The sequence below is a fragment of the Nothobranchius furzeri genome, chromosome 4, assembly GCF_043380555.1.
Source record: "Nothobranchius furzeri strain GRZ-AD chromosome 4, NfurGRZ-RIMD1, whole genome shotgun sequence".
Classification (NCBI taxonomy): Eukaryota; Metazoa; Chordata; class Actinopteri; order Cyprinodontiformes; family Nothobranchiidae; genus Nothobranchius; species Nothobranchius furzeri.
Window position 1 is genome coordinate 47,785,507 of NC_091744.1, and position 26,128 is coordinate 47,811,634.

The window sequence follows — 26,128 nt, forward strand, 5'->3', positions numbered from 1 at the left end:
AGATTTAGAAAAAAAGCTGTTTTAGAAGCTTTACTGAGAAAGGCCACTTTTACTTGAAAAAAAACTGCTGTATTTTATAAATGAAATATCCACAATAAGCATTTCAAATAGTATTTTTGGAAAGCATTTTATATGAATTAGAAAAAATATTTAACCTGCAATTTGCTCTTTAAGATTTTGAAAACACTGAACTGCTGAGCTGCAAATCTGGCCCAGGATGCATCGAGTCTCCACCTATAACCCTGAAAAATTTACATTGTGTGACAGCTGGAGATATTTCAGTTCAGTGAAGGTTACCTGGAACACCAGACAGTTCTGAGCTTTAGTCACAATCCCAATCTTCTCAAGCTCCTGGCTGTATGTAGCATACGAAACGTGAGCACCATTAATGTAATAGGCAGAGGAGTCCCCTGAAAAATACAGAGGGTCCTATGTTGCATCACGACAGTTAAAATGAAATATCTTAAAATAACTTTAATCAATATTTTAACAGTAAAATACGGCAGGATGAGTACATTTCTCTGGCTTTTTTCAGAATTTCACAAGTAATAAATATTTAATTAAATATCCTAATATGTACTGAAGCAAATATTTTCATGGAGACATTTAAATAACATGAGGTTAACTGGTGAATGAGGCAGGTGCTCTTCCTGCAGATGCTGAAACATTGTCGATGTGAAAAACTCAGTTAAAACTGCACAAAGAGCCCAGACTGACCGGTGACTGTCCGACAGAAGACGGTCTCCTGGTCCTGGTCGTTGCAGTAGCACATGGCCACCCGGGCGGTGTTGGACACCGGCTTACGGATGTGAGCTCCATGAACCAGGTCTCTGAGGTGCTTAACTCGGAGGGAGGCGGCCCGCTCCCCCATGGCGAAGCTCAGGGCATCCATCACGTTGGACTTCCCTACAGTTATATAACATCTTCAGCTTTTCTCCGGACAACTTCAATAATATGTTTTAACACTGCAGAACAGCTAACGGCAAGATGCTAACATGTAACAAAAAGAAAATACTTTCTGATGACACTCAATTCTCTGGAATATTCTCAACAAACCATATTGTTATTTATATAATTTTAATCACCAGAGAAGCAGACCCTGATTCATTTTATACTAATGGCTGTAGACCCAGCTAATAAAACTAATTATATTAAATGTTAATACCAATGCTAATGGCTAAAAGTTAGCTAACTATAACTAGCTAAGTGTTAAAAATTCTCTTACCAGAGCCATTTGTACCAATTATACAGTTAAACCGCATAAAAGGACCGATGATCTGTTTCCCACGCCATGACTTGAAGTTTTCTACGATAATTTCCTTTAGATATCCCATTGTAGTGGATCTCTTTGAGTTTCAAAAGCAGAAAGTATTTTAGAGCAAACTGGAAATTACCGGATCTAAAAGAAGGCTTAGCAGCAGAGGCGGGAAAAGTAGCACCCAGAACGGTCTACTCATGGGTCTAATGGAATGGGCGGGGCTGACTCTGGTGCAGCTCCGCCTTTGTGGTTCTGCAGCAAGCACCACTTGCAACTTTTTAAAAAGTCCTAGGGAGATTTTCTTTATCTGGTTTTGGAAAGGAAGCAACTTTTCCACCTATGAGTCAAGTCTTTTTTAGCTTAGCACCCCAGCCCACATACCTCACTCGCTCCATCACCTCTGGAGAACTGTCTACTTCTTCTGTCTGAGAATGGCTGGGTCCAGATTTTGGGAAAGATAACAGTTATAAATATTTCCAGAATAAATGTTGGCCTGACAAAATCTTACTTTTGCCTATCCCTGTCATAATCTCTGCAAGACTTAAAGTCCTGTCTCGAGCACCAAATTCTAGATACCTGTTCCTTATCAATCTAATTCAACTCAATGTCCTCCAGTTACTTCGATAAAGGTGGCTTTGTTAAATGTTAGATCTCTCAGTAATAAGTAATTTCTAGAAAATTATCTCATCGCCTCTCACAGTCTTGATGCCATCTTCCAAACAGCGATTTGGTTATCTGATAGCATGGATGTAATTCTGGGGGAGACAGGGGGGGACATGTCCCTCCCATTTTTCCCAAAGTCAAGTTTTGACCCCTGCACTTTTTACTGTCTAAAACCAATATTGTTTATGTTTATGTTTATTTATTTAGCAGACGCTTTTATCCAAAGTGGCTTACAATTATATAGGGCATGTTGTGATCTGTGGGGGAAACCGGAGTACCCGGAGGAAACCCACGCATGCATGGGGAGAACACGCAACTCCACGCAGAAAGGCCACAGCTGAGTTTTGAACCTGCGACCTTTGTGCTGCGAGGCAACAGTGCTAACAACTGCGCCACCATGCAGCCAATATTACCCTACATTAAACAGACACTGGTTGAGCACTAGGACCAAGCGGAAAACAAGCATCTGTGCTGAAGCCTGTTTCCCATTAGAGCATACTGTAAAGACACCCCCCCCCCCCCCCAATTTCTAAAGTCAAAATTATGTCCATGTCTGATAGTACCTGTGCACCAGTTCTGATTGAAGTGTCCCCCCCAAATTTCACATCACTGAATGTGCTTCGCTCTGATAGGAGGGGAGGTGGTGTTGCCTCTATCTTTAGAAACAGATATGCAAACAGTTAGTGCATAGTTATGACTCTTTTGAATAGCTTTGTTTAGAAGTTAAAGGTACACCTAAACTTGTCATTTATAGACCACCAGGGCCTCCTAGAACTTTCATAGATGATTTTACTGAACTCCTTTCTGTCATCACTATATTACGCACACCTTATCATAAGCGGTAAACAAGAAAGGTGAAATCACCATCTTAAAAAAAACAGAGTGAGAGACTATTTGTATGATATACTTGTCAGCCACTAGATGGTTCATTTGGGTAAGAGAAATACTCAAGAAAGAGACTTTAAATAATATTAAGGAGTGCGTCCATCTACTCATCTGCAGCTCACACTGTAAAAAAAGTCAGTAGAATTAACAGGAAAATTTTGTAAAATCTCAACAAAAAAACTTGTGGAGCACAATACAGTGTTATGGTGTTTATTTTACAGCATGATGTTGTATAATGTTGAACAGACAATTATTGTAATTTTTAAAATAAAAAATGTGAATACTATTGTATTTTCATGTGAAAAACACAGATTTGTACAATTTGTACAGAGAAAAGTTGTAACTTTAGAAACAACATAAATTGTTTTTTTTTTTACATTTCTATGATGTAAAAAATACACAATTTATATTGTTTTTAAAGATACAACATTTCTCTGTACAGTATTGTGATTATTAAATTATGAATTTAGTGTTTGGCTGATTGACTGGATGTCGAATTTTATAGGCAGCACATTTGTTTCTCCATGAAAATCAGACCAAAACAATCCAGCAAGTTTCAAAGCCCAGATTTATAATGTTTCGGATTCTCTGTATCATCTTTACAAACTTTTTCTATTTCATCAATATTTCTTACCAACATCTATTCTAAGTGTTCCTGTTACCATGAAATTTTACATTTTCAGTAATAATTTATAAAAATAAATACATTTTTAACAATTGCAGTTCCCCCCCTCATCTGCTGGGGTTGGTTCCAGATATCAAGTTCCTATTGAGTCCCATGTTAAAAATGCCAAATACACAGCAGAAAATAATGTTTACAGGTAAAAAAAATACCTTACCCAATGACAGTGATGGACTGAGTGGGTTGAGCCTGCAATTGTCTGATCATGGGGGGCAGACACTTAACGCTTCTGCCACGTAACCAGAAGTAGATGGGTTTGACTTAGGCTCCCCATTTTCCAGGAGTGACAAGACAGATGACAAGGCCAAGATGGCAGTGGTGGGACTGGCCCACTGGGCTTCAGTTCATCTCTTCAGAAACCCACCAGTGATGGCACAGATTATTAGTCATTGTGTGACCCAGGATTTTAGGGGCTCCAACAGAATGCGTATAGTGGTTGTAAAAATATATACAATTTGAACAGATAAAGATTTCATGCATTCAAGTTTTGCCTTATTTCCTTGTCCCAAGTGCATTAAATAAAACACATTTATCAAAAAGGCTATAGCAAATAATCACGTTTCACTTTATCCTTAGTCGATGATATAAGATACATTTTATAATGGAGAAAATCAAAGTGAAGCAATTGTCTTTGCAAAACTGAAAGTAAATAAATGAATATATGAGGAAATAAATAAATAAATGAGGAACTAAAACTAAAAATAGAAAGAAATAAACTAATAAATAGATTAAACAAAGTTCTAACAAAACATTTAATTATAAATAAATTTATGTCAATGACATAAATTTATTTATATAATTAAACAATGACATAATGCCATTGTTTAATTATTTCCAATAGTATTTTCTCATTTATTTGTTTTTGTTCTATTTTTCATTTTTGGCAGCATCCGCCTTCCGTACATCATGCCGTCACAAACGGAGACAACACCCAACTCAACTGGAACATTATACTGAGTTCTTTGCTACAATCTCAAAATTTCCCCCACTGTGGCCAATATAGGTGCAAGGCTATAGTGATTTGTAACTATTGTAGCTCATGGCAGAGGACACTTCACTCTTCCAGCTCTCCGTTCTGCCCTCGTTCTCGCGTGACTTCCGTTTGGACGAAGTTTGAATTAACGGCTCTGACTCTGAGGCTGAATTCCGCCGGAAAATTTTCTCCCGAGGACCCACAGGACCACGTCAACGTCAAGTGTCTGTAAGCTATCTTTCATTTCCTTAAAACGTAAAAAGCACAGTGGTTTGTTTTTAGGGGATTTTTTTTCTTTTTTGTTTCATCGTGCAGCAAAGCTAGTTAGCTTAGCTTTACCGGAGCTGTCGCACTTTGAAGTTTTCTAGCATTGTTTAAACATGCTTGTCTGCAGGTTTTGCAGTAAAACTTTACAGTCACTCAGGGGCTATGTGTTGCACTGCAGAGTGCACAGAAACGAACCTAATTGTTTATTCAAATGCCTCGGCACTGAATGCAAACGGACATTTTGTACATATGCAGCATTTAAAACTCATTTTTACCGAGTTCACAACATGCTTTCACATCCTGAATCAGCTAAAGCTGTTGTTGAAAACTTGAAGTGCGCCATTTCGTTGTGTGGGCGCCAAAGTCAAACCGTGCAAGAACTTGTTGCTCATTTAAAGGAGCATATAATGGAGGGACGGCCCATGGCGTGCCCAGTAAAAGGCTGTAAAAAGCATTTTACTGTTAAATCGTCATTCACAGCTCATATGTCCCGTAAACATAGAGGCTTTACTGCGCTCAATATTGATGCTTTGTACAAGGAAAGCACATTTCAGATTTGTAGTGAGGCAGAAGAAGATGGGCCAGACGAGAGCCCAAATGGCACACTGACAAATGAATTGTCTCCAAATTTCAGTGAGGCTTTCCTCAGAAATTTGTGTCATTTCTACCTAAAACTTCAAGGACAGCTGCTTCTACCAGCATCCTCAATACAGACCATCGTTGAAGAGATGCAAAACGTACATGAGCTGGGAATGGATTACACTTTGAGTAAACTGAAGTCACTTTTAAAAGATGACATTTGTCTAGCAGATGATGTTATTGCTAAAGTATGTGACTGCGTGAAAGATTCAGATCTTTTTTCTGTTTGTCATCGAGGACCACTAAGAAGAACATATTCAAGAGCACATACATTCAAAAAAGTGTTCAAATACACAGAACCAAAACAAATTAATTTAGGGAATGATGAAAACTTGACTCAGAGATTTTACTACTACATACCCATTAAACAGACACTAAGTATACTTTTAGAATCAGAATTATGGAAGAATTCAGTGTTACAACAGTCCAGTGAAACAAACTCTGATGTTTTCTATGACATAAGTGATGGACAAAACTTTCAGTGCAACCAGTTCTTCATTGAAAATCCTGGGTGCCTGAAACTAGTGATGGGAATTCCGGCTCTTTTGAGAGAGCCGGTTCTTTTGGCTCAGCTCACCAAAAAGAGCCGGCTCTTTCGGCTCCCAAGTGGCTCCTCAGATTTTCTGTTGCGTAGAGTACATTTATAACCAAAATAATGCAAAACTATATGTATAATAATTTACTAATATAAAAAAATGCAATATATCAAACATTTATCATTTCTATGGATTTAATAACTGAACACTATAAGAAATCTCCACTTTCCGACTGCTGGCGCTCATTTCCTCGCCGTCTTCGTCGGACTCTCCTCTCTCGCTCTCCTTTTTCCTCCTCCTCATTCCCTCTCGTCTCCCTCCACCCACATGTGCTCTGCTGTGTGTCTGAGTCTGATCCACCCCTACTGCTCTGTGTTTGGACAGTCTGGACACGCAGTTACACATGTTGACCAATCGCCTGTAGCTTTCACCAAAGCAAGAGGGGAGGGGGGGAGGGGAGGGGACGGCTCCCAATGACGAGCCGGCTCCCGTTGTTCACTTCAAAGAGCCGGCTCTTAGAGCCGGTTCGTTCGTGACCGACACATCACTACCTGAAACTCATTCTGTACCAAGATGCCTTCGAAATTGTAAATCCTCTTGGTTCAGCTAAAAAGAAACACAAAGTTGTTGCTGTTTATCTATCTGTGGCTAACTTACCTGTTCATGTCCGGTCAAGCACTGATCACATGTTTCTTGTTTCATTGTGTGCAGAGAAAGATTTAAAACAGTTTGGAACTGCTAAGATTTTTTCAGAACTTCTCATGGATTTAAGAGATTTAGAGGAAAACGGCATTATTGCAGGTGAAGAAACTATCAAAGGAGCACTCTTCTGTATCGCTGGTGACAATTTGGGATCACACAGCATCGGCGGGTTTACTGAAAACTTTAGTACCTCTAAGTACTTTTGTAGGTACTGTGAAATCACACGTAAAGACTTTGAAAATGATCCAAATGCTTGTGGTCCACAGCGCACCCCTGAAGCTTACAACTCTGCTGTCCTTCATCTACAAACTGGAAGCAATCAAGACGTCAAAGGAGTCAAGGTAAACTCTGAGTTTAACTCACTAAAGTCTTTTCATGTCTGTGAACCTGGCCTTCCACCTTGCTTAGGCCATGACTTATTTGAGGGCATCTTGTCATATGATGTAGCACTGTACTTGAAATATTTTGTAAAAACAAAGAAATGGTTTACTTATTCCATGTTGAACCGGCGAATCAAACAGTTCAAGTACAAAGGATCAGATGCTCTCACAAAGCCATGCTCAGTCAACTCTGAGGCAAACAGGCTTTCAGGTCAGGCTGTTCAAAACTGGAACCTGTTGAGACTTTTGCCTGTGATCATTGGTGACAAGATACAAAATCCACAAGATGATGTTTGGCAGACAACTCTCCAACTCAAAGACATTGTTGATTTGGTTTGTGCACAAAAAATGTCTTTGCCACAAGTTGCCTATCTTGACATAATAATCCAAGAATATTTGGAAGCTCGAAAATCTTTATTCCCTGAAACTTCTCTTAAACCAAAACATCATTTCTTACGGCACTATCCAGCACTAATTTTGAAATTTGGCCCTTTAATTAGGTTGTGGACAATGCGTTTTGAGAGTAAACATGGCTACTTTAAGAGATGTGCAAGGCATTTAAAAAACTTCAAAAACATATGCCTAACACTGTCAGAAAGACATCAGATGTTTCAGGCATACATTTCAGCGGGCAGAAGCTGCAATCGGCTGCTGCAGGTCAACGACAGTTGTGTTTTTTACTCCAACCTGTACAGCGATGCAATAAAACAGGCAGTAAAAGACCTTGGATTTTCAGAAAACAATACAAGCGTTTCCACAGAAATCCAATATAAGGGAACATTGTACAAAAAGGGGCAGTTCCTAGTATCAAAATATGATGAGTCTATGGAGTTTGGACAACTTGTTTTAATCCTCATTCGAAATGAAAATGCAGTATATTTTGTTGTGGATGTACAAACAGGTGTCTATCATTCTGAACACCACCTCTATTCAGTAACAAAACAGAGTTCAAGCACTTTGTGTCTTAACATAAATGACTTGGTTGACTTTTACCCTTTGACATCTTATGAGGTAAATGGACAACAATTTATTCCTCTGAAACACAGTGTGTTTTCAAAATAGAAAAGTCTTTGAGTACTATGAAGGAAATCCCACTGCAAAGCAAAACAGGGAAAGAAAAGGTTGATAAAAACTTAAGGATGTACATAACTAAAAAGTGTGAGACAGATATGATATATTTGACATTAAGTGGAAGGCTTTTTGATCTGTACATAGTTCACTATATGTTTAATTACAATTATCGTCGTCTCTCTTAAAATCTTATCTATTTTATTCCAGAAATGGCAGAACAAACATTTCTACGTGGTGCTATCAATGACGTATTGCCTGACCTCGCAGAGGTTTCAAAAGAAATCCTCGAAGAAACTTTAAAGTCAATTGGAGTGGAAACTTACAACGACTTCCAATTTATTGCCTAGGATGACTTGCTATCAGCGTTGAGGCCAGTACAAGCCAGAAAAGCCCTTGCTGCTTGGAAATCCAGATGTAAGTTAAATGTCTTACTAGAAACATTAGCTGCCCAAAAAAAAATTACACAATCACTTGCAAACATGATATTCATAGTCAGTTCTGATAGCTTGCATGTGTTTGTGTTTTATATGTGCTCCTAAGACCAGGATCGTGAAAGCAGCAGGTCTCCAGTTTGTACTTCACCAGAAACTCCTGCATCTCTGCATTCTTCTTCCCCACTGAGCATGTCATCAAACTCCAACAGCAACCAGACATCTGAAATCGACTGGGTGGATACCTTTGAGATACCATGGAGAAAGTTTCCAGAGGAACTGATGCAGTCATTGGAGAGAGGAAAACGGCCAAGTCCAAAAATGAGGAGGAAGATGGTCAGGATTGTGGTATCAGAAATGATGAAAAAAAGTTCTTCCATAGGTAAAAGAAGTTCAACAGAAGTAGCAAAAACGATGGTGGCAAAATATCCAAAATCTCTACAAGACGTCATAGAGGGTGATGTCATTGGCCCTGGCTATCATTCTCTGGCCAAACAACTGCAATATCGACTAGAGAACGTGAAGCGATCTGCAGTTCCCAAAATAAGAAAGCGAAAGCACTGCTCTGAAAACTCAGACACTGATGAAATTACTCCAGAACAGCGAGCTTCTGTTCAAGACACTTATGGATGCATCAACTGGGATGTAAAATTCCTGCCACTTGGAGAAACCCCTGAAAGCCAGCAGCTGAAGAAGGAAAAGCTTAAGACAATGTGTCCCCAAAAGGAGGCAAATCCTGAGGAAATAAAGCAATTAATGAAGGCAACTTTCTACACACAGCGCAAAGATGTTAACCAGGGGAAAAGCATCCGAGAGATCTTGAAAGAGTGGCCACTTTTATTTGAAGAAGTTGGCATGTATGTCCACTACAAAGGACTAACTGGGCTTGGACTGAAGGAAACATTCATGCGGAACATGGATCTGAAGGGAAAACGACTGCTAAACTACATGAACACTGTTTGTGTGAACAAGAACAAACGGTTTTTCCAGGCTCAAACAAAGCTGAAGATGATAAGAGGAGAACTGGACGGCTCTTCCGAAGATGTTAAAGAGATGGTGCTCCTACTTCTTCACTAGTTTGATGAAAAACAATGTGGAGGACACATGTCTGGCTAAAGAAGTACAGATGGAAAATGTCCCCATGACACCTACCGTCATTGTGTGTGGTAAGTTCAGAATATTTTGTTGTTATTTTTTTCTGGTTGTTTTTTTGTCTTGTTTTCTTTAATCTGTCTTGCATATTTTGTTTGTGCTTTGACAATGTTCTTATGTTTTTCCTCTGTACTTGATATTTGTGTTCTGTCACTTTCTTTATATTTTCTTTTTTTTTATTATTATTTTGTCTAACCTTACTATGCCATTGTTTTTCTTTGTACTATTCTCTCTATTTTTTTATATAAATATTATTGTTGTATCAGAAGTCTTAATTTTCTCTTGTTTTCTCTTTAGGGCGATCCTGCTATTATGCTAAACGGTTCATGTTGAGTGTGGATCAAGAAGTTGGGCACAACAACGTCTCCTGCTTCATCTCTGCATTTTGCATGATGTTTGGGAGCTACTACTGCCTGAACATTCATTACCCATCAGGTCTAGCGTGCACACTGGAGTTTCTGCAGAGGTATGTTTTTAGATGTGATTTACAAAAAAAAAGGTATTGCAGAAGAATGTACCATGTCTTTGTTTTGCTTATAGTTTGAAGAGCAGGTATACGGAGAAACATTTTTTTTATGGTTAGTTTTGAAATATGATTGGTCACAGAGTTTTTCATGCAGGCTGAAAGTGAAAATAGTGTTCTACCTCGATCTTGTGCTTTTGCTTCTGATGGAAAATGGACAAAGGAAAATGCTCAGATTAGAAAAGCCAGTCAGATCTTCATCACATTGAAAATTTACATTCATGGACTCAACCTTTATTTTCTCACAAGAAGGGCGGCTGTTGTTGGTTTAGCATCCACAAGTGAGCTGAGCACATCTTGACTAGGGCTGCAACAAACGATTATTTGGATAATCGATTAATCGGATGGGGTCTCGACACGATTAATCGATTAATCGGATTACATAGGGACATTTTTTAAAACTGCTAGGGAAACGTTATTTTTCTCCTTCCTTCCTTCACTTAAACACAACATTATTAGAAAACAGTTCAATAGCAGAAAACCAACATGCCATCACCTAAATTGTCTTATAAGGTGTATAGACAGAGACCTTAAGCTACACCTATCTGTGACCTAAAATGCTTGGTCCAAGTTAAACAGCTTAAAGAGCAAGTCAACCCCTACCAGAGTCTAACTCCACTCCCGCTTCATGTTTGAAAAATGCAACACATGCTGTTGCCTGGCAGACCGAGAGGGCGGAGCCGCTAACAAATACACACACACTCAGGCTCACGACAGCATTGTGACATCATAATGTACCAGTTTACATCATAGCATACTTCTTAGCCAATAGCGGTGGCAGATTTAAATTAAAATACAGTGCAGAGTTTTTACCTGACAACGGCACAACACTGCCAGTTTTAGGCAGAATATTTAAATTTTAACTAAGATGCACTGAAGTGCCAAATTATTGACGACACGTGTCTGCAGCACGATTAGACACTCGTTTATTTAGTTTATCAGCAAAAAAAAGTTTATTTGGGGGTGACTTGCTCTTTAAGGGCAATTCTCATCTGTTTTGTTTGATCTCATCTGTAGACATTTATTATAATTGGGGATGTCAAACAACTAATTTTTAAATGAAATTAAACATAGGCTGTGAATTAATCACTATTTCCAAAAATGACTGAAAAATACCAAATAAAACAAAAGTAAATGAATGCCATCCTCCTTGTGATGATGCCCTGGGCAACTGCCTTAAAGTCACATCAAGAGATGCTGCTGATCATTCCAATGATCCCAAATAGACTCACATTAGGACACATGAAAGCAACTGAACCCAAAAATATATTAACCAGTATACAACTACACGCACACAACACGCCTGCAGCAACAGTTAGGACTCCTCCCTCCCTTTTAAAAGCGTTTTCGCTTGTGAGGACACCGAGGTTGTAAAGCCACATGTTAGCAGTCTGGCCCCGGTGTGATCAACCAGTTTCTGCGGGAATGTGACGGCGGAACCGGTTCGCAGCGGCGCGAGTCCCCCCCCCCCCCCGCCTATCTAATAGCGTCGCGCTTACAATTTTATAGACTTTTTTTACGAGCTTAGGGCATGTCTAGCCTGTAATAATCCGGGGCTTGGGTGAATCACTTTTGAAAAGTTTTTTACTTACCCGGACACCGAGCTCTCTCCTTCCTCGCTGATGATTCTGACATGCTTGCGTTTAAGACGCTGCATCATCACCGTAGTATCCCCGTGCCATGCTAAGTCTGACCTACAAACGTTGCATGTCTTCGCCTGATTTAACTGAAAATGCTCCCAAACTTTAGAAGTTTTTACTTTTTTGGGGTCTCGCTGCTTCTGCCATGTTCCTCTTACAAACACCTGCCGGCTCTCCACCGGTCTGCGCGCAACGGCGGGCAGGAGGGGAGGGGGCTTTTGGAAGAGTTGCGCAACACAACGAATCGATGACGCAATTCGTTGCCAACGCTTTTAGTAATCGATTTTCATCGAATTTATCGATTCGTTGTTGCAGCCCTAATCTTGACTAGTAGAAGCTAACAGTTAGCATTAGCAACTCCACAACACAACTCCTTAAGGCTTGTGTTCTTTGTGGAGATAAAGCATCAACAATGCAGAGCTAGCACAATTATTATGATGTACGTCTCCAAATTCTGCTGTTTTCTTCACCCGATTCCTGTTGCCAACTCCTATGCTATGTATCTTGGCTGGCCATGGAGCGCCTTCTCCATCATGAGCCAAGATGGCCAAGTCCATGAATGCTAACTTTATAACGTGATGTGCAGTTGTCTGAATTTTCTAATCCTAGTGTTCCCGGTCTATTTTTCATTAACAGCTAATGCAGGAGATACTGGTAGACCATTTTCATGTTCGCCCCTAATGTTAAACTCAGTGACCAGTCATAATACAAAAAAAGGTACAAAACTATTTGTCTGTGAACTTGGTCTTTAAATCTAAAGTTCAGTGCTTTGTGAATCAAATTTTGATGTAGTTTTATGTTTGTCTTCCTTGTCTTAAGGTGTTTCTTTTCTATCAACCCGGAAAAGGGCACCAAAGTGGAAGAAACCGGCAAATCCAGACTGCATGTGAACCCCCGAGTCCTCACCTTGATTCAAGAACTTTCAGATCATGAGTGGCGTGATGTCTGAAACTGGACTAAAGTCAGTGAGTTTTCCAACCATGACTGAGACTGTTGTAAAGAAGTAACCACATAAGAGTTTAGACTGCATACAAGTGTTCACCATTTCTCTATTTTTGTTTTTGCTTTATAGCAAATGCATTCTGATTTTGTGCTAGTACCTTTGTTGTTCTAGAAAGTTGCATTCTGAAATTATTGGTATGTTAAAGCTCTTGCTTTATGACAGCAGAGTATTTTTTTTGTCCTTTGTAAAAAAAAAAAGAAAAAAAAAAAGAAAAATAATGTGTACCCCAAGGTCATCACCTTGATTCAAGAACTTTCAGATCACAAGTGGTGTTAAGTCTGCAACTGGACAAAAGTCGAAAAAGAAAAAAAAGTTTTCAAACTATGAGACTGTTGTGAAGTAACGTCATAAAAATTTACACTGCATTCAAGTGTTCGCAGTTTCTCCATTGTTGTACTTGCTTTGTAGCAAATCCAAACTGATTTTTAGTGGTAGTATGTTTACTGTTCTAGAAAGTTGCATTCTGAAATTATTAGAATGTTAAAGCTCTTCATGACAGCAGAGTATTTTTTTCCTTTTTAAGAAAATTGTGGACCTTAAAACTTTTCCACATATTTTTACAGTTGGTTAAATTAGGCTCAAAATAAAAGTTTGAAAGGTGTTCAAGTGTACGTTTTTTATTTTTTTCATTAGTGATTCTCTATATAAAGCCTCATTTTTCTTTAAAGTTGCGTTTAGGTGGTGAACGTTTGTTGGCTATCATAGTTTGTTTAGAAATATTATTACATATGCCTAACTAAATATTACTATAAAGAAAAAGATTGTAAGCAAATTTAAATAAAATTTTCAGGAAGTATTTAAAATTTTGCACTGGCATTTTTACAGTTCTATTGTTATGCAAGGTCTTTTTCAGTAAGATTGAATTTAATTTAATGTACAACAAAACAAACATTATTGTAAATACAACTGGAAAAAGGCATAAAATAACAGCATGATCAGGTTAATTCATCAGAAAAACATTGTGTAATTCACCTGTAAAAAAAAATCCGTTGTTTTTACAAAATAATTTTGGCAGCTGTGGTTGCCAGAAAAATTCTGTAAAAAACACTTTGAACATGTAAACAGTTTTACTGAACGTACAGTAATTACAACATTGTTTACTTGTAAAATGTACATATAGTCTCATTAATTTATACACATTTTGAGTGTGATTTTTATAAGGGATATTTTGTTAAAAATACAGTAAAAAATTTTTTATTTTAACAAAATATCCATTATAAAATCACACTCAAAATGTGTATTAAATAATGAGATTTTATCGCAAAGACTACGACTCTGTAGGGTTTGGTAAATTGAGTGCTTTAAGAGTTCAAAATATATTACCTCTACTTATGACCAATAAGCTGTGATACTCTGTATAAATATAGAATATCAACCTGCTTGGTCTTTACTGTGTTTAATCAGAAGTTTCTAGGATTCTTTGTTTATTCAGGGATTGTAAACGCTTCGTTTTGATTCAGAAAAGAGTCAGATTTGTAAAAGTAAGAATTTAATTCACAAACAATTAAAACATGACATGTTAACTAATATTTACTGTGACGGATGAACCTAGAAGTAGTATATGGTGTAGTGTATGGTTCCTATGTGTGAATGCAATGTTATCAGAACTTCCTTATCTAGGAGATGGGTGTAAAAGAATTTGGTTTGCATTATGAAGTTGATTATTATCAAAGGCGTCAGACGCTATCTGTGTGTCTACTTCACCCGTTCTCGGAGACCCTCTTCGTGGATCAGAAGGTCAGAAAGGTCGGATGACCTCCGGCACCCAGGTCCAGTAGATTGACCACAGCACCGACTTCTCCAGTCCAGAGATGTCTCGGGTCACGACAGGTGGATGGAACCGCGCGTCTGGGACTCTTCAAGGAGTCTAAACAATATCAGCTTGTTCTGCAGGAACCGTTTGCAGCTTCGCAGGTGCAAAAAGATTTTGACGATGTGTCAAAAGCTTTGATGGGTTAGACAGGTTTTGCTTCAGATGGCTGTTCTGAAGCTTTCTCAAGAACTGAGCTGAACTGCTGAATCACCAGAGTGATCCGGTTTTAATGTTCTCATGTTATGGTTTGTGTAGCCAACCAGAGGTTGACATGTTGAGGAATGGTTACCAAGACAACCTCAGAAACACGCCTTCCTTGATACCGGATGCTCTGATCTGGGTAAAGAACTATCTATACACTGTAAACCCAAAAGTACAATGAGCTCAAACGTTTTATAACCATAGAAATCAAAAGTGGCTACCAAGTCAAAACAACTTAAAACTTTAAAGCAGATTCAACTTTTACTTAAGTTAGATTTATTATAATATAAAATTATGAGTAAATGAAACCTTTGTGTCAAAGTTATTGAGTTAAGAAACGTAATGACGTCATAGCGTATGTTCGTGAACGGGAATTAGAAACGGGAAACTTTTCTTGATGGCGCCAAGGCTAAGCGAAGCTAACCAAGAAAAAATGTAAGTAAAATGTATAGACCACGGTTTTCAAATTTTTTTTCCGTTGAGTTCATTTATGTTATTACCATAGAACTATTTTGTCCGTGTTGAATAATCTCGGTCGAAACACTGTTATGTTTTACGTCACCGAGCCGCAACACATGTTTGAATCAGCTAACCGCTAGCTATTTTAATGCAAGCTTAGATGAAACTAAAATACAAGAGACAGTCGGTGGGAGTTATTATTACCGATGGTTTATCTATTTTCGCCACAAGTTTTGTGATATAGTATTGTTCAAGCTTTCGCGATGTATGGTTTATATATTTTTAACTTAATGACTGTTGCTGTGTAAATGTGCGCTAAGCTAGCTTTCTCGTAGTAACGTCTGTGTGTGTGTGTGTGTGTGTGTGTGTGTGTGTGTGTGTGTGTGTGTGTGTGTGTGTGTGTGTGAGAGTGTCTGCGTTTCTCGTTACACAGGTCAAAGTCAGTTGGCTTGGAGCATTAGAGACAGTTCTACCCGAACTCAGAGGTACGTTTTTAAATTGTATTTAAATCATATTGTATTACTTGTGTACGGAAGACGTTCGACTTCTGACCATGCACGGTTGCGTCAGGTAAACCGACTGCAGTCACTCAGAGCAGACAGTTAATAAACGGCGCTGCTTGAAGTCATCTCTGGCCGGTGCCACCTGCGCTAAGATGGAAAATTAGATAATTTCTGTCTAATATAAATGACTTCTAACAAAGCAGCGATTGTGTATATGTTTATTTCCTGCTTCATCCATGTGCGCCTGTCTCTGACAAACATTCACCATGTTTCAGTCTAATTGGACTCAGAAATACATTAAAAAAATTGGAATTGAAGCCAGCAGTTTGTTGGGAGATGTGCTGCTTGGATCGTTTGGCAGATTTTCATCCCAAAAATATATTTAAAAAACATATTCAAAACACAGTGAACAATCCCTTTGGTGAAACGCTAACTTTGTATTTGATTAAGGTTTGCACTGTTTATCTTTGTTGTTTATAAGTATATTGTTCCTTGTGCTCTAAGACACAGCACCTCTTTGTGTAACTTCTATTAAAGATGGTTCTCTTTTTTAAAACAGAAAAAAGGCTAAAAATTATGTTTAACAGCAACTGTTAATGTTCAACAAAGTTCATTAACGGTAATTAAAAATCATGTTAAATTATCTAAATCTCAAATCTAAGTAATCGTGATTATCTTGTTTAGCCATAATCAAGCAGCCTTAGTAGCAGGCCAAGTAAACATTCATGTACGTTTAGCGCTGTTGATTTCAATGCATAAAAAATACAAATAAGATTGTTCTAATTATTTTAATGTGGTGTTTACATCAAATAGTATTCAGAATTAGGCTCATGTTTACAGAGAAATGTACCATTGTAGTACCATAGTAGTTAGTTAGTACTAACAATAGTATTTGGCCGATGGTTGCGATTTATTGTTCATAGTGTGTAACCAGTAGTAAAAAAATCCCTGTTTCATATCCACTGTTTTTTCTATTATTAAACCATATTCTCTAAAACACTTTATAAGCACAAGTTTAAAAATCTGTAAAAATGTATGGTTACATGCCAAAAGGGACATATTTGCTTGTAATTATTTTAATTCTTAAATTGCAAATTTACAGGGAATTTTCTCACGTATCTAAAAGGCTAAATTTGGGAAGGCTAGAGTAAACCATATGGAGGTTCTCATCTTTCTGTGATAACATTTAAAGATATTTTGACGAGGAGAAACAGCAGTAGTAGTTGTAGTTAGAACTGAATGCTTGGTTTTAGTATAATTTAATCAGTTTTTTTGTTAAGACGTGGGATTCTAAAGAATCAGGACTTCATCAGGAACTGCCTGTTTCTCTATTAGTAACTTCTATGACATATTTACAGAATGAGCAAAATGTATTCAATGTATTTGACTAATATCACTTATGTAATTTATTACAGGAGCACACACCAGGGAGCATTCCAGGAGAAGGAGTAGATTCATTGAAGCCTTTTCGAGGTGATTCAGAGGCTTGTGAGGCCACAGGTTTCTAAAGTGAGTATAATTAATGTAATTTAATCTCCTATTTCTGCTTAAACCTAAAGAATTCGTTCATCAAGAACCCTCAGCCTCTCTATAGGTAACTTGTATTCATTTTGGAAATCAATGTGTAAGACTAATACTACTTATTAAATGTGTTACAGGAACAAACACCAGGGACCTTTCTACGAGGAGAGGTTGATTCATTAAGGACTTTCTGGATTGATTTTGAGGCTAGTAAGGCTAGTTGAAGGGTTTCTAAAGTGAAATGAAATGGAAATGCAAGTTGTGTGTCCACTCCTCAGATACTCGGAGAAAATTATTGGAACACTACCGGTTAAAACATAGCTATTTCTCCAAAGTAACACCACTGCCATGTGTTTTTGAAGCGTGCATTTGTACATTTGCATCTTTTAATGCTTTGAAAATTCATCTGTCACGGTCTCACCAACACAAAGGTTCTGCAGGTATTGAGGTACAAGGAGGCGTGTCACTGTTTACCTGTTCAGTGTGCAAATTCAATCAGCCTTTTTCAGAGGAAACGTTGTTTAGTCATTTAAGAGGACACTTAAAAAACCATGAAACAGTTCCATGTCCATTTAAGAACTGTAGTTATACCACAAATGTTTATTCATCCTTTAATGCTCATAAGAGTAGGACACATGGCAGTGCTTTAGATTTTAGTGATAATGTTGTGTCTACAGAGAAAGTGGCAGCTCCAGCAACTGCTGATTTTGATGAAGAGCATAGTTTAGGTCAACCTGAAGAGCTGTCTGAAGATGTGCCCTCTCATTCTGAAGATGGGATCTGTGAGACCAGTTTTTGGGAAGCCCAGTTGCACCAAAAATTGGCCTCTTTGTTTCTCAAAATGCAGTCAATTCTCCATGTCTCTGAGAGAGCTTGTCAAGATATCAGGGCAACAGGAAAGGGCCAAGATTTATCATCTGCAAAACGAAGAAAAACATATATTGAGAGGCATTATCCTGTTGTCATGCCAGTGCAATATGTGTTGGACACAGGACATACTACAGTATATGTGCCAATACTTGAGATGATTCAAGAAATTTTTAAACACACTGATATCATTGACCTGATTAAGGAAACAAAGAATTCTGAAAAAGGACATTTCAAGAGCCATAAAGATGGCTTGTATTACCAGGAAAATGATTTGTTGTCTTCTTCAGAGTTGACATTGCCACTGATTTTGTATCTTGATGACCTGGAAATTGCAAATCCTCTTGGCACTTCTAGAAAAATACACAAGCTATGCTCAGTGTATTGGGTGTTTGCAGACCTTCCTCAAAAATACCGATCAGCACTCCATGTAATCCAACTAGCTGCCCTTTGTAAAGTGACAGATGTTCAGAAGTATGGCTATCAAAACACTCTCGGTCCCTTATTTAAAGACCTGTGTATTCTCGAAAAAGATGGTCTGTATATTGAGCATCTTGGCTGTACTGTCCGTGGGACCATTTTCTGTGTTGTGGCTGATAATCTGGCTGCTCATTCATTAGCTGGCTTTGTCCAGTGTTTCAGAGCAGGCTATGTGTGCAGATTCTGCAAAGCAACACACAACCAAATTCAGTCTCTTGATGTTTTCGAAGGTGAATTTAGTCCCAGGTCAAAACTCACTCATGACAGAGATGTACAGGATGTGGTGCAGGGGAAACTTTCCAGTCAGTGTGGTGTTAAAGGGGACTGCATTTTGAGAAACACTCTTCAGTATTTTCATCCAACCACTGGCTTCCCACCTGATGCTCTGCATGATCTGTTAGAGGGCATAGTGCCAGTCGAATTGGCCCTATGTATAGATCGGATGATAAGGCTCAAGTATTTCTCTCTGGATTCTTTGAACCAAAAAATCGAGTCATTTTCATACAAGGGCACAGATGCCACAGACAAACCAAAGCCCATTTCCAAAACCTTTGCCAACAAGAAAAACATAGGTGGCAATGGGCATGAAAATAGCACATTACTGAGATTACTCCCATTGATTATTGGTGACACAGTTCCTGAGGGTGATGGTGCGTGGACAATATTAATGGATTTAAAGGAGATTGTGGAGCTTGTTTTGTGTCCGATATTTGACGAGGAGACCATTCAGTATTTGCAAAGCAAGATACTGGATCACAGACAGATGTTGCAGGAAGTTTTCCCTGATTTCTCTCTGCTTCCCAAACACCACTTCATCGAACACTACCCCCATCTCATACGGTGCTTCGGGCCTCTTGTCCATTTGTGGACTATGAGATTTGAGGGAAAACATCGCTTTTTCAAACGGGTGGTACATGATGCACAAAATTTCAAGAATGTTCTCAAAACACTCGCAACAAGGCATCAGTACATGATTGCTTACCACCTTAGCGCACAAGGCTTTTTAAAGCCACATCAACAGACATCAAGTGTTTCTTCTGTTCTTGTTTCACAACTACCAGATGTTGCAAAACAAGACATAAAACAAAAAACTGACTCAAACATCATTTATGCAACATCAAGGATGTCCATTGATGGCACCTTGTACGAAGTTGGGATGTTTGTTTCAGTAGGTCAGGAAGGAGGACTCCCTCTGTTTAGCAAAGTTGAAAACATCCTCATTGTTAACAACAATGTAACTTTTCTTTGCAATGATTACAAATCTTTTTACTTGGAACATTTGAGATCATTTGAATTGTTACCGGGAAATATTGCTGTTCATAGCATTTTGGAGCTTAATGATAACTTGCCACTCTGTGCTTACAATGTCAGTGGCAAACTGCTGTTATCACCGAAACGCTTTGTACTTCCTGTTAGAAAGTGATGTTACTGTGAATTATTAGTAAGGTCATGTAACCCTTTTGTTTCTTTTTTTTCTATTATTCAGACATGGCAGCTCCCACAAAGTTCATGCTTAGAGTTTTTATTGCTCCAGAGGTAGCTGTGAAGTTGACCCTAACTGAGCGCCCGAATTCAGTAGAGGATCTAATCCAAACACTGCAAGAAAAATGCAGGCCAAGGCTTGACTATGAGTTCACTCTACACTATGAAGATCCAGATTTCGATGGTCAGCTCTGTTGTCTGGTTGACATTGAAGATTTACCTGAAAAGGGGACACTCCAGGTGGTCAGATCTGAAGTTGACAATGTCTCATTACAAAGCACCGACACTGAAATCCTTCCTCATGCACCCATTAGCAACCGACTGAAAACCTGGCCAGACAACTTCAGTGTCCCCACCTTTTCCTATGAAGTGGAGCATCTTCTTCAAGAAGCCAATGCTGCTTAATCACTTTGACAAGATCCCAAAAAAGCAGCATCCTGGAAAGCATGGCCACAGCAATCATGCATTTTAAGCCTTATCCAACTGAAAAAAACATAGCCATGGCAGCAGAAGCTCTTGTGACGGCTCATCCGTGTCTCAAAGAGAAGAGTAGTGAAAGTGGATGGTATGGATGGAAGTGGAGCTTGCAGTACAAAATGGGGAATTTCCGTAGTAAGCTAGCCAAAGCCGGATGCCTGGAAGTTGCTGTAAATTCAGGCAGAAGAAGCCTCAACAATCCTGACAAAGAGCACCCACACCAGAATGTAAAAAAAAGCCAAGCGTGCCGAGGTGAACTAACTGCCAAATTTCCCTAAAGGTCAAGATGCTACCAGCCTTGAAAATGTTAGGCTCCAAATCATGCAAGAAGTCGAGAGAAGTGAAAAAAACCTTGTGATGATTGACAAGCTCATGCAGATGACCTTTGCACTTCGTCGACTTGAGATTGTCAAGGGAGACCTAATGATCGGCGAGTTCCTACAGAAATGGCCTGCTCTTCGCATTGATTCACAGGTTAAATGTTTTCTTTTTTGTTGTTTGGGTAGAATTTTCAGAAGTCTTAATTTTTTCTTCTACTATTTTGTAGATTTGTGCAGAGTTTCATCGCATCACAAATGTCAACTTGCGAAACCAGTTTTATTCTGAACTGGACAACCTGACACCACGACTGCTGATCTTGTTGAGACAGAAAGCGGCACGAACTGGCAAGACATCAGAGGCTCTGAGCGGCATGCTGAAGCTGTATGATAAGCAGGTAAAGTGCAGTTGTAAGGCATAACTACCATTGTTTGGCTATGTACAAGATACTTCCAAGTATGTACACTTGTGAAATTTATTTTTATAATTTTTTTTTTTTTTTTGCATCTTCTCTGTGCAGCAAGAACAGGATGCTGATATCAGACGTACTCTTGTCCTGCACGGACTTCCAATATACCTACGAGAGGAGGAGCCACAATTCTTCAAAGTTTGGAATGTAGGTATTTATGGATGATGTGATTAATACAAAGTAACAGTTAAATATTGGATCACAGATGCTACTGTGTTTCAATAAATGTGACATAATAAGCTGAATAGGGTACTGTTTAGGTTTCATTGTATGCAAATCTGAAACTGAAGCTTGTGTATTTAAAAAAGCAGCATGAGGGCTCCAGTGTTTACAAAATTAAGAGCAACACTGTGCTGGTCAATAATCCAGATGTGCTGACAATAAGCAAAGCCAAAGCATAATATTGCCAAAGCAATATTATGCAGCAGAGCAAATTGTCTCTAAAAACTGCATACTTAAGTGCATCATTTTGCCAATGAATAGTGAACTGCACTTTGCCGGACTTAAGTTGTAACAACTTTAAAAGATCTCTGAATCCAGATAGTTAGCCAGATAAGGCCAAAAATATTAACATTACTTCTGTGTGTCATTACTAACCTTTCCTGAAAATGTCATCCAATTACGTGTAATACAGGGTGTCCACGGGGTTTTAAAAAGTATTAAAAAGTGATAAATAAAAATAGTCAAATTTAAGGCCATTAAAAGCGTTAAATTTGGTCTCAGAGGTATTATTTTTTCCAAATTAGGTATTATTTTTTTCAGACTATCAGGTGTCGTATTATGAACATCAACATAGAAATATATTCCGAATGAAATGTTTTGAACGATTATAAAAACAAAACAAGCCGATTATTTGCTCCTCCCGCTTGCGCTGCCCTGAGTTACAAATGAAGCGCTCCTCCCACAGTGTTGCCAACTTAGCGACTTTGACGCTATTTCCAACAGCTTTTCAGACCCCCTTCTTGACTTTTTAAATCTTAAAAGTACCTAGCGAACACCTCATAAATATCTCTGGTAACCCTTAGCTACTTTCTGGATAACTGTAGTTGACATTTCCTGCAGGTTAGCTAAACACTCCGCCTGCGCTCCCGACCGTTCTTCTGGACATTAGGAAAGGGAATGATGTAGTGATGTGTCGGTCGCTACAGAAACAGCTCTCAGAGCCGGCTCTCTGTTGGATTAACCAGAGTGAATGACACACACACCGTACCTGCGGGCTCCTGAGCCGCTACAAACGGCTAAATGTGCGCGTGCTGCGTGCTAAACACACGTGCAGCTTGCCCCTGATTGCTGTGAGACCGGGGTGGGGGGTGGGGGGTGCAGCTGTGGTTGAGACAATTATTACATTAACTGATGGACCTGTAAATAAATAGTTTATAAATAAGGTAGAAATAAGTTCCTCACGCTGATAACTAATCTCTCTGAGGACACGGTGCTAGTGCATGCTCCTACAGCACCTTGACGACTAAATAAATGTTATGCAACATTTTGTGAACATCAATTTATTTGCATTTATTTGTTATAAATGCCACTGTATAATTCTTGTTGTCAGTATTTGCAAGATATTGGTATTTGGGTCTGTACTGGTTAGACTTAAATGAGTTAAACCAAGGTCTATAGCCCTTGGGTCATAAACTATGAGCTATAAGTATATTGGTCTTTTTATACTGGGAATCAGGAGTTATTTTAGTGATCATCTTGTTTCTTGTTTATTTTTGCCCTGATTGTGCCCTGAGTAGGGCTGGGGGTAAACAAGTATTTTTAAAATGATTATTCTGACGATTATTTTATCGAATAGTCAACTATTCTAATGACTATTTAGATGATTAATCTAGCGATTATTTTTCTATTGCACAATTAATAAAAAACCAAAAAATCTCAAATAAATTCTTCCAAAAAATGGATAAATTGTTACTGTAAGAGAATAAACACTACAGGCCTTCCATTTTGTATAACACTGCATTTATTGTGTTGTGGTTGGTTATGTTCTGGTGACTGTAGAACTTGGGAGTGCAGGCTGCGAGGTGGTTGGAGACGGAGTGTCTCCATGCTGCTTTGATTTGGTCACTTATGAGCGTGAGGCGAGTGGTGTTACGATCCTTCCTGGGGAGTTTGGCTTGTGTGCAAAAAGGAAGGGACAATAACGGGATTTAAAAGTTAAAATGATGATCAGGTTTATTTACAACTACAAAAAAACATAAATATTTCCATCCACAGGTTGGGAATAATAAAACTAATTCTGCCTGTGGGGAATTAAAACAAAAGTACAAATAACCTGGGATGTCCCACTGGGCAACGATTACAGGGTTCTGGACCAAAATAAGGATCTCCAAAGGTCCAAACTCTAAACCAAACTCGAGGTGATATTTTAAACTAAACCGAAAACCCACAACACTCTAAATGTAATAAAAGGGAGATCTGCACTACAAAAAAGATGAACTCTAAACCAAAACGTAACCGCTTATCCAAACGCAAGAAGCTGTTAGCGAAAATGCTAACAGTAGCTTTTACCAACGTTAAATTCAAGTTACCAAGTTTAAATAAACCAAAAACACCCAGCAGCAAACAGACCAGCACGGAGGAGAGACTGCTACCACCAAAACAGCTCTCCTAATGTCTGAAAGAAGCTCCTTAATGAAGGGAGAAACGCTCCCGGTGATTTTCTACATCTGCGGTAGAGACGAAGCAGCACATCTGACCCCGGAAGTTGTTGTCCGTTGCCAGGAGACGAAGGCGGGCAAAACAGGAAAATAATCTAGTAGTGGACGGACATTGTTCCGGGTCTTCGGTATTTGGCGGAGATGTTAGTGAAGGTGGAGAAGAGGGCGAACTAGAGGAAAAACAGGCAGATTCCTCCTCCATTTACAAACTCCTGGGGATGCAACAAGTGGGCGCGGTGCGTTGACTACCGGATCTGACGTCGACGAATTTTTAGAATCGAGCCGTCGACGTCATCGATGCGTCGCCACAGCTCTAGCCCTGAGCAATTTTATGACTGAATAAAAAAATAAAATAAAATATCTACATTAATTGAAAAATCATCTTAAATAATCGAGATCTCAATTTCAGTCACAATAATCGTGATTATTGTTTTTACCTTAATCGAGCAGCCCTACTTTAGCATATCCGGTCACATAATGATGACGTCATATTCAGTGGTCGTTCTGCATCATTTCAGGCCTCGTAGTCAACTGTCTGAACCGCTGAACAGAAGTGCCTGGCTTATTTTCTAAGTAAAATAAATATGTGCAATACGTCGTCAACATCAGTGAGTCTCTAAGTCTATTCTTTTTGTATGTTATATATGTTAAAATATGTGTAAATAGGTCGCTGATTAACACTTGCAATTTAGTGTTGTGATGGTTTTAAAAATATTCTGAAGGTAGTAAAAAAAGGTATTAAAAAGTAGTAAATTTTACTTAGGGATTGCTGTATATACCCTGTAATACTTTTTGTGTAAATTGCCAACAAATGTACATATACTAATACTGTTCCTTCCATCTTGGAAGTTTGAATAATAATCCTTTTTTGCCTTGTAACAATTAAATCTCTGTCTTGAATGCAAAACTGCTTTTGTCCCTTGTAGATTGAAGAATCTCCCGAGCCAGACATCAGCAACACCACTGTTGGTATTCTGACCATTGTAAACGAGAACAGTACAACCCCAATGCACTTCAGTCCGGTCAGTGCAGCAGTTGTAGTGGAGGACGAGCTTGTGGTAGGCGACATTGCCAAGTGGGCTGATGCATTTGTGTTGTTGTTTGGATTGTTTTATGTCTTGCATCTAGACTATCCAAAAAACCTTGTTCACACATTTACATTCGTCCAGAAACTACTGATGGGCCTTGAGGACAGAAAACAGTTGAAACCATGTTTTCTTCGCCTCAAAAATGATCTGTTACTGCCAGAGTAACTTGTGTAGATGCTGGCACTACACATAGACATGTTAATGTTGATAAATGTGAAACTGTTCTAAGGTTGTTGATACCTTGCATTAGAAGTTTTACTAAACTTTAGTAAAGTTTCATACAAAATTCTGTAAGTTTATGGAGATCTGCTGCTATCTGTTCCCGACAGCCTTACATTTGTGGAGACCTTCACAAATATGCCCCTAGATACGCCCCTGTTTAATATTCTATTTAACTTTGTCCTGTAACGAAAATATGTAAGAAAATGCTCTATCATTATTTTTTGTTGTTTTAAATGTTCCCTAAATTCTATTTGTCAATATTTCAAAAGGGAACAATTGGTAAAAACTAAAGTAAAAAGTTTTCTGTTATACGAATACTATTTATGTTAACGTTTTATAAGTGAAAACCATACAAAATAGTTTATTGTATTTTGGTAAAATGTTTTTAAAGATGTCTTTAGGCACTTTTTAAACCTTTACTATATTTTTTTAGGTTTTCACTTATAAAACGTTAACATAAATAGTATATGTACATATATAGATATATATTTTTGTATTTACTTGTTTGTTTTTTCCCCCAAATTGAAGCACTATCTTGTAATGCATTTAAAACATGTTCAAATGCAGCAATATGTAAGAAAATGCTCTTTGCACATTATTTTTTTGTTGTTTTAAATGTTCCCTAAATTCTATTTGTCAATATTTTAAAAGTGAACAATTGTTAAAAATGAATGTACAATGTTTTCTGTTATACAAATACTATTTATGTTAACGTTTTATAAGGGAAAAAAATAGTTTATTCTATTTTGGTAAAATGTTTTTT

At 38.3% G+C, this 26,128-nt stretch overlaps 4 protein-coding genes across 9 annotated transcripts in view; 3 read left to right on the forward strand and 1 right to left on the reverse strand.

The window, feature by feature from the left end:
• Positions 1-1,438, reverse strand: part of smc1b (structural maintenance of chromosomes 1B) — a 218,780-nt gene extending 217,342 nt beyond the window's left edge. For all 4 annotated transcript variants that reach the window (XM_054732714.2, XM_054732713.2, XM_070550220.1 and 1 more), the window contains exons 1-3: positions 1,226-1,438; positions 718-906; positions 298-410 (exon numbers count right to left, since the gene is read on the reverse strand). In XM_054732714.2, the coding sequence (XP_054588689.1) occupies positions 298-410; positions 718-906; positions 1,226-1,334 (411 nt within the window). In that variant the 5' untranslated portion in view covers positions 1,335-1,438. The remainder of the gene's footprint in view (positions 1-297; positions 411-717; positions 907-1,225) is intronic.
• Positions 1,439-4,651: 3,213 nt separating this feature from the next.
• On the forward strand, positions 4,652-13,875 carry LOC107374433 (uncharacterized). Of its 3 annotated transcripts, XR_011520437.1 has the most exons (6): positions 4,652-4,689; positions 6,872-6,946; positions 8,264-8,470; positions 8,597-9,653; positions 9,937-10,105; positions 12,622-13,867. XR_011520437.1 is itself a non-coding variant. In XM_054732718.2 (5 exons), the coding sequence occupies exons 3-5, from the start codon at positions 9,530-9,532 to the stop codon at positions 12,749-12,751; spliced, it is 423 nt and encodes a 140-aa protein (XP_054588693.2). In that variant the 5' UTR covers positions 6,807-6,946; positions 8,264-8,470; positions 8,597-9,529; the 3' UTR covers positions 12,752-13,875. The 3 variants fall into 3 exon arrangements, 1 of the variants encoding a protein (XP_054588693.2); XR_011520438.1 differs by lacking the exon at positions 4,652-4,689 and having other exon boundaries at positions 6,807-6,946; positions 8,602-9,653; positions 12,622-13,868; XM_054732718.2 differs by lacking the exon at positions 4,652-4,689 and having other exon boundaries at positions 6,807-6,946; positions 12,622-13,875.
• A 259-nt stretch (positions 13,876-14,134) lies between these two features.
• On the forward strand, positions 14,135-20,072 carry LOC139061490 (uncharacterized). Its single transcript, XM_054732719.2, has 3 exons — positions 14,135-15,763; positions 17,197-17,290; positions 17,440-20,072. The coding sequence occupies exon 3, from the start codon at positions 17,544-17,546 to the stop codon at positions 20,070-20,072; it is 2,529 nt and encodes an 842-aa protein (XP_054588694.1). The 5' UTR covers positions 14,135-15,763; positions 17,197-17,290; positions 17,440-17,543.
• LOC129153496 (uncharacterized) lies at positions 20,071-25,600 on the forward strand. The gene is made up of 4 exons (XM_054732722.2): positions 20,071-21,082; positions 21,156-21,323; positions 21,447-21,542; positions 24,982-25,600. The coding sequence occupies exons 1-4, from the start codon at positions 20,930-20,932 to the stop codon at positions 25,306-25,308; spliced, it is 744 nt and encodes a 247-aa protein (XP_054588697.1). The 5' UTR covers positions 20,071-20,929; the 3' UTR covers positions 25,309-25,600.
• The last annotated feature ends 528 nt before the right edge of the window (positions 25,601-26,128 follow it).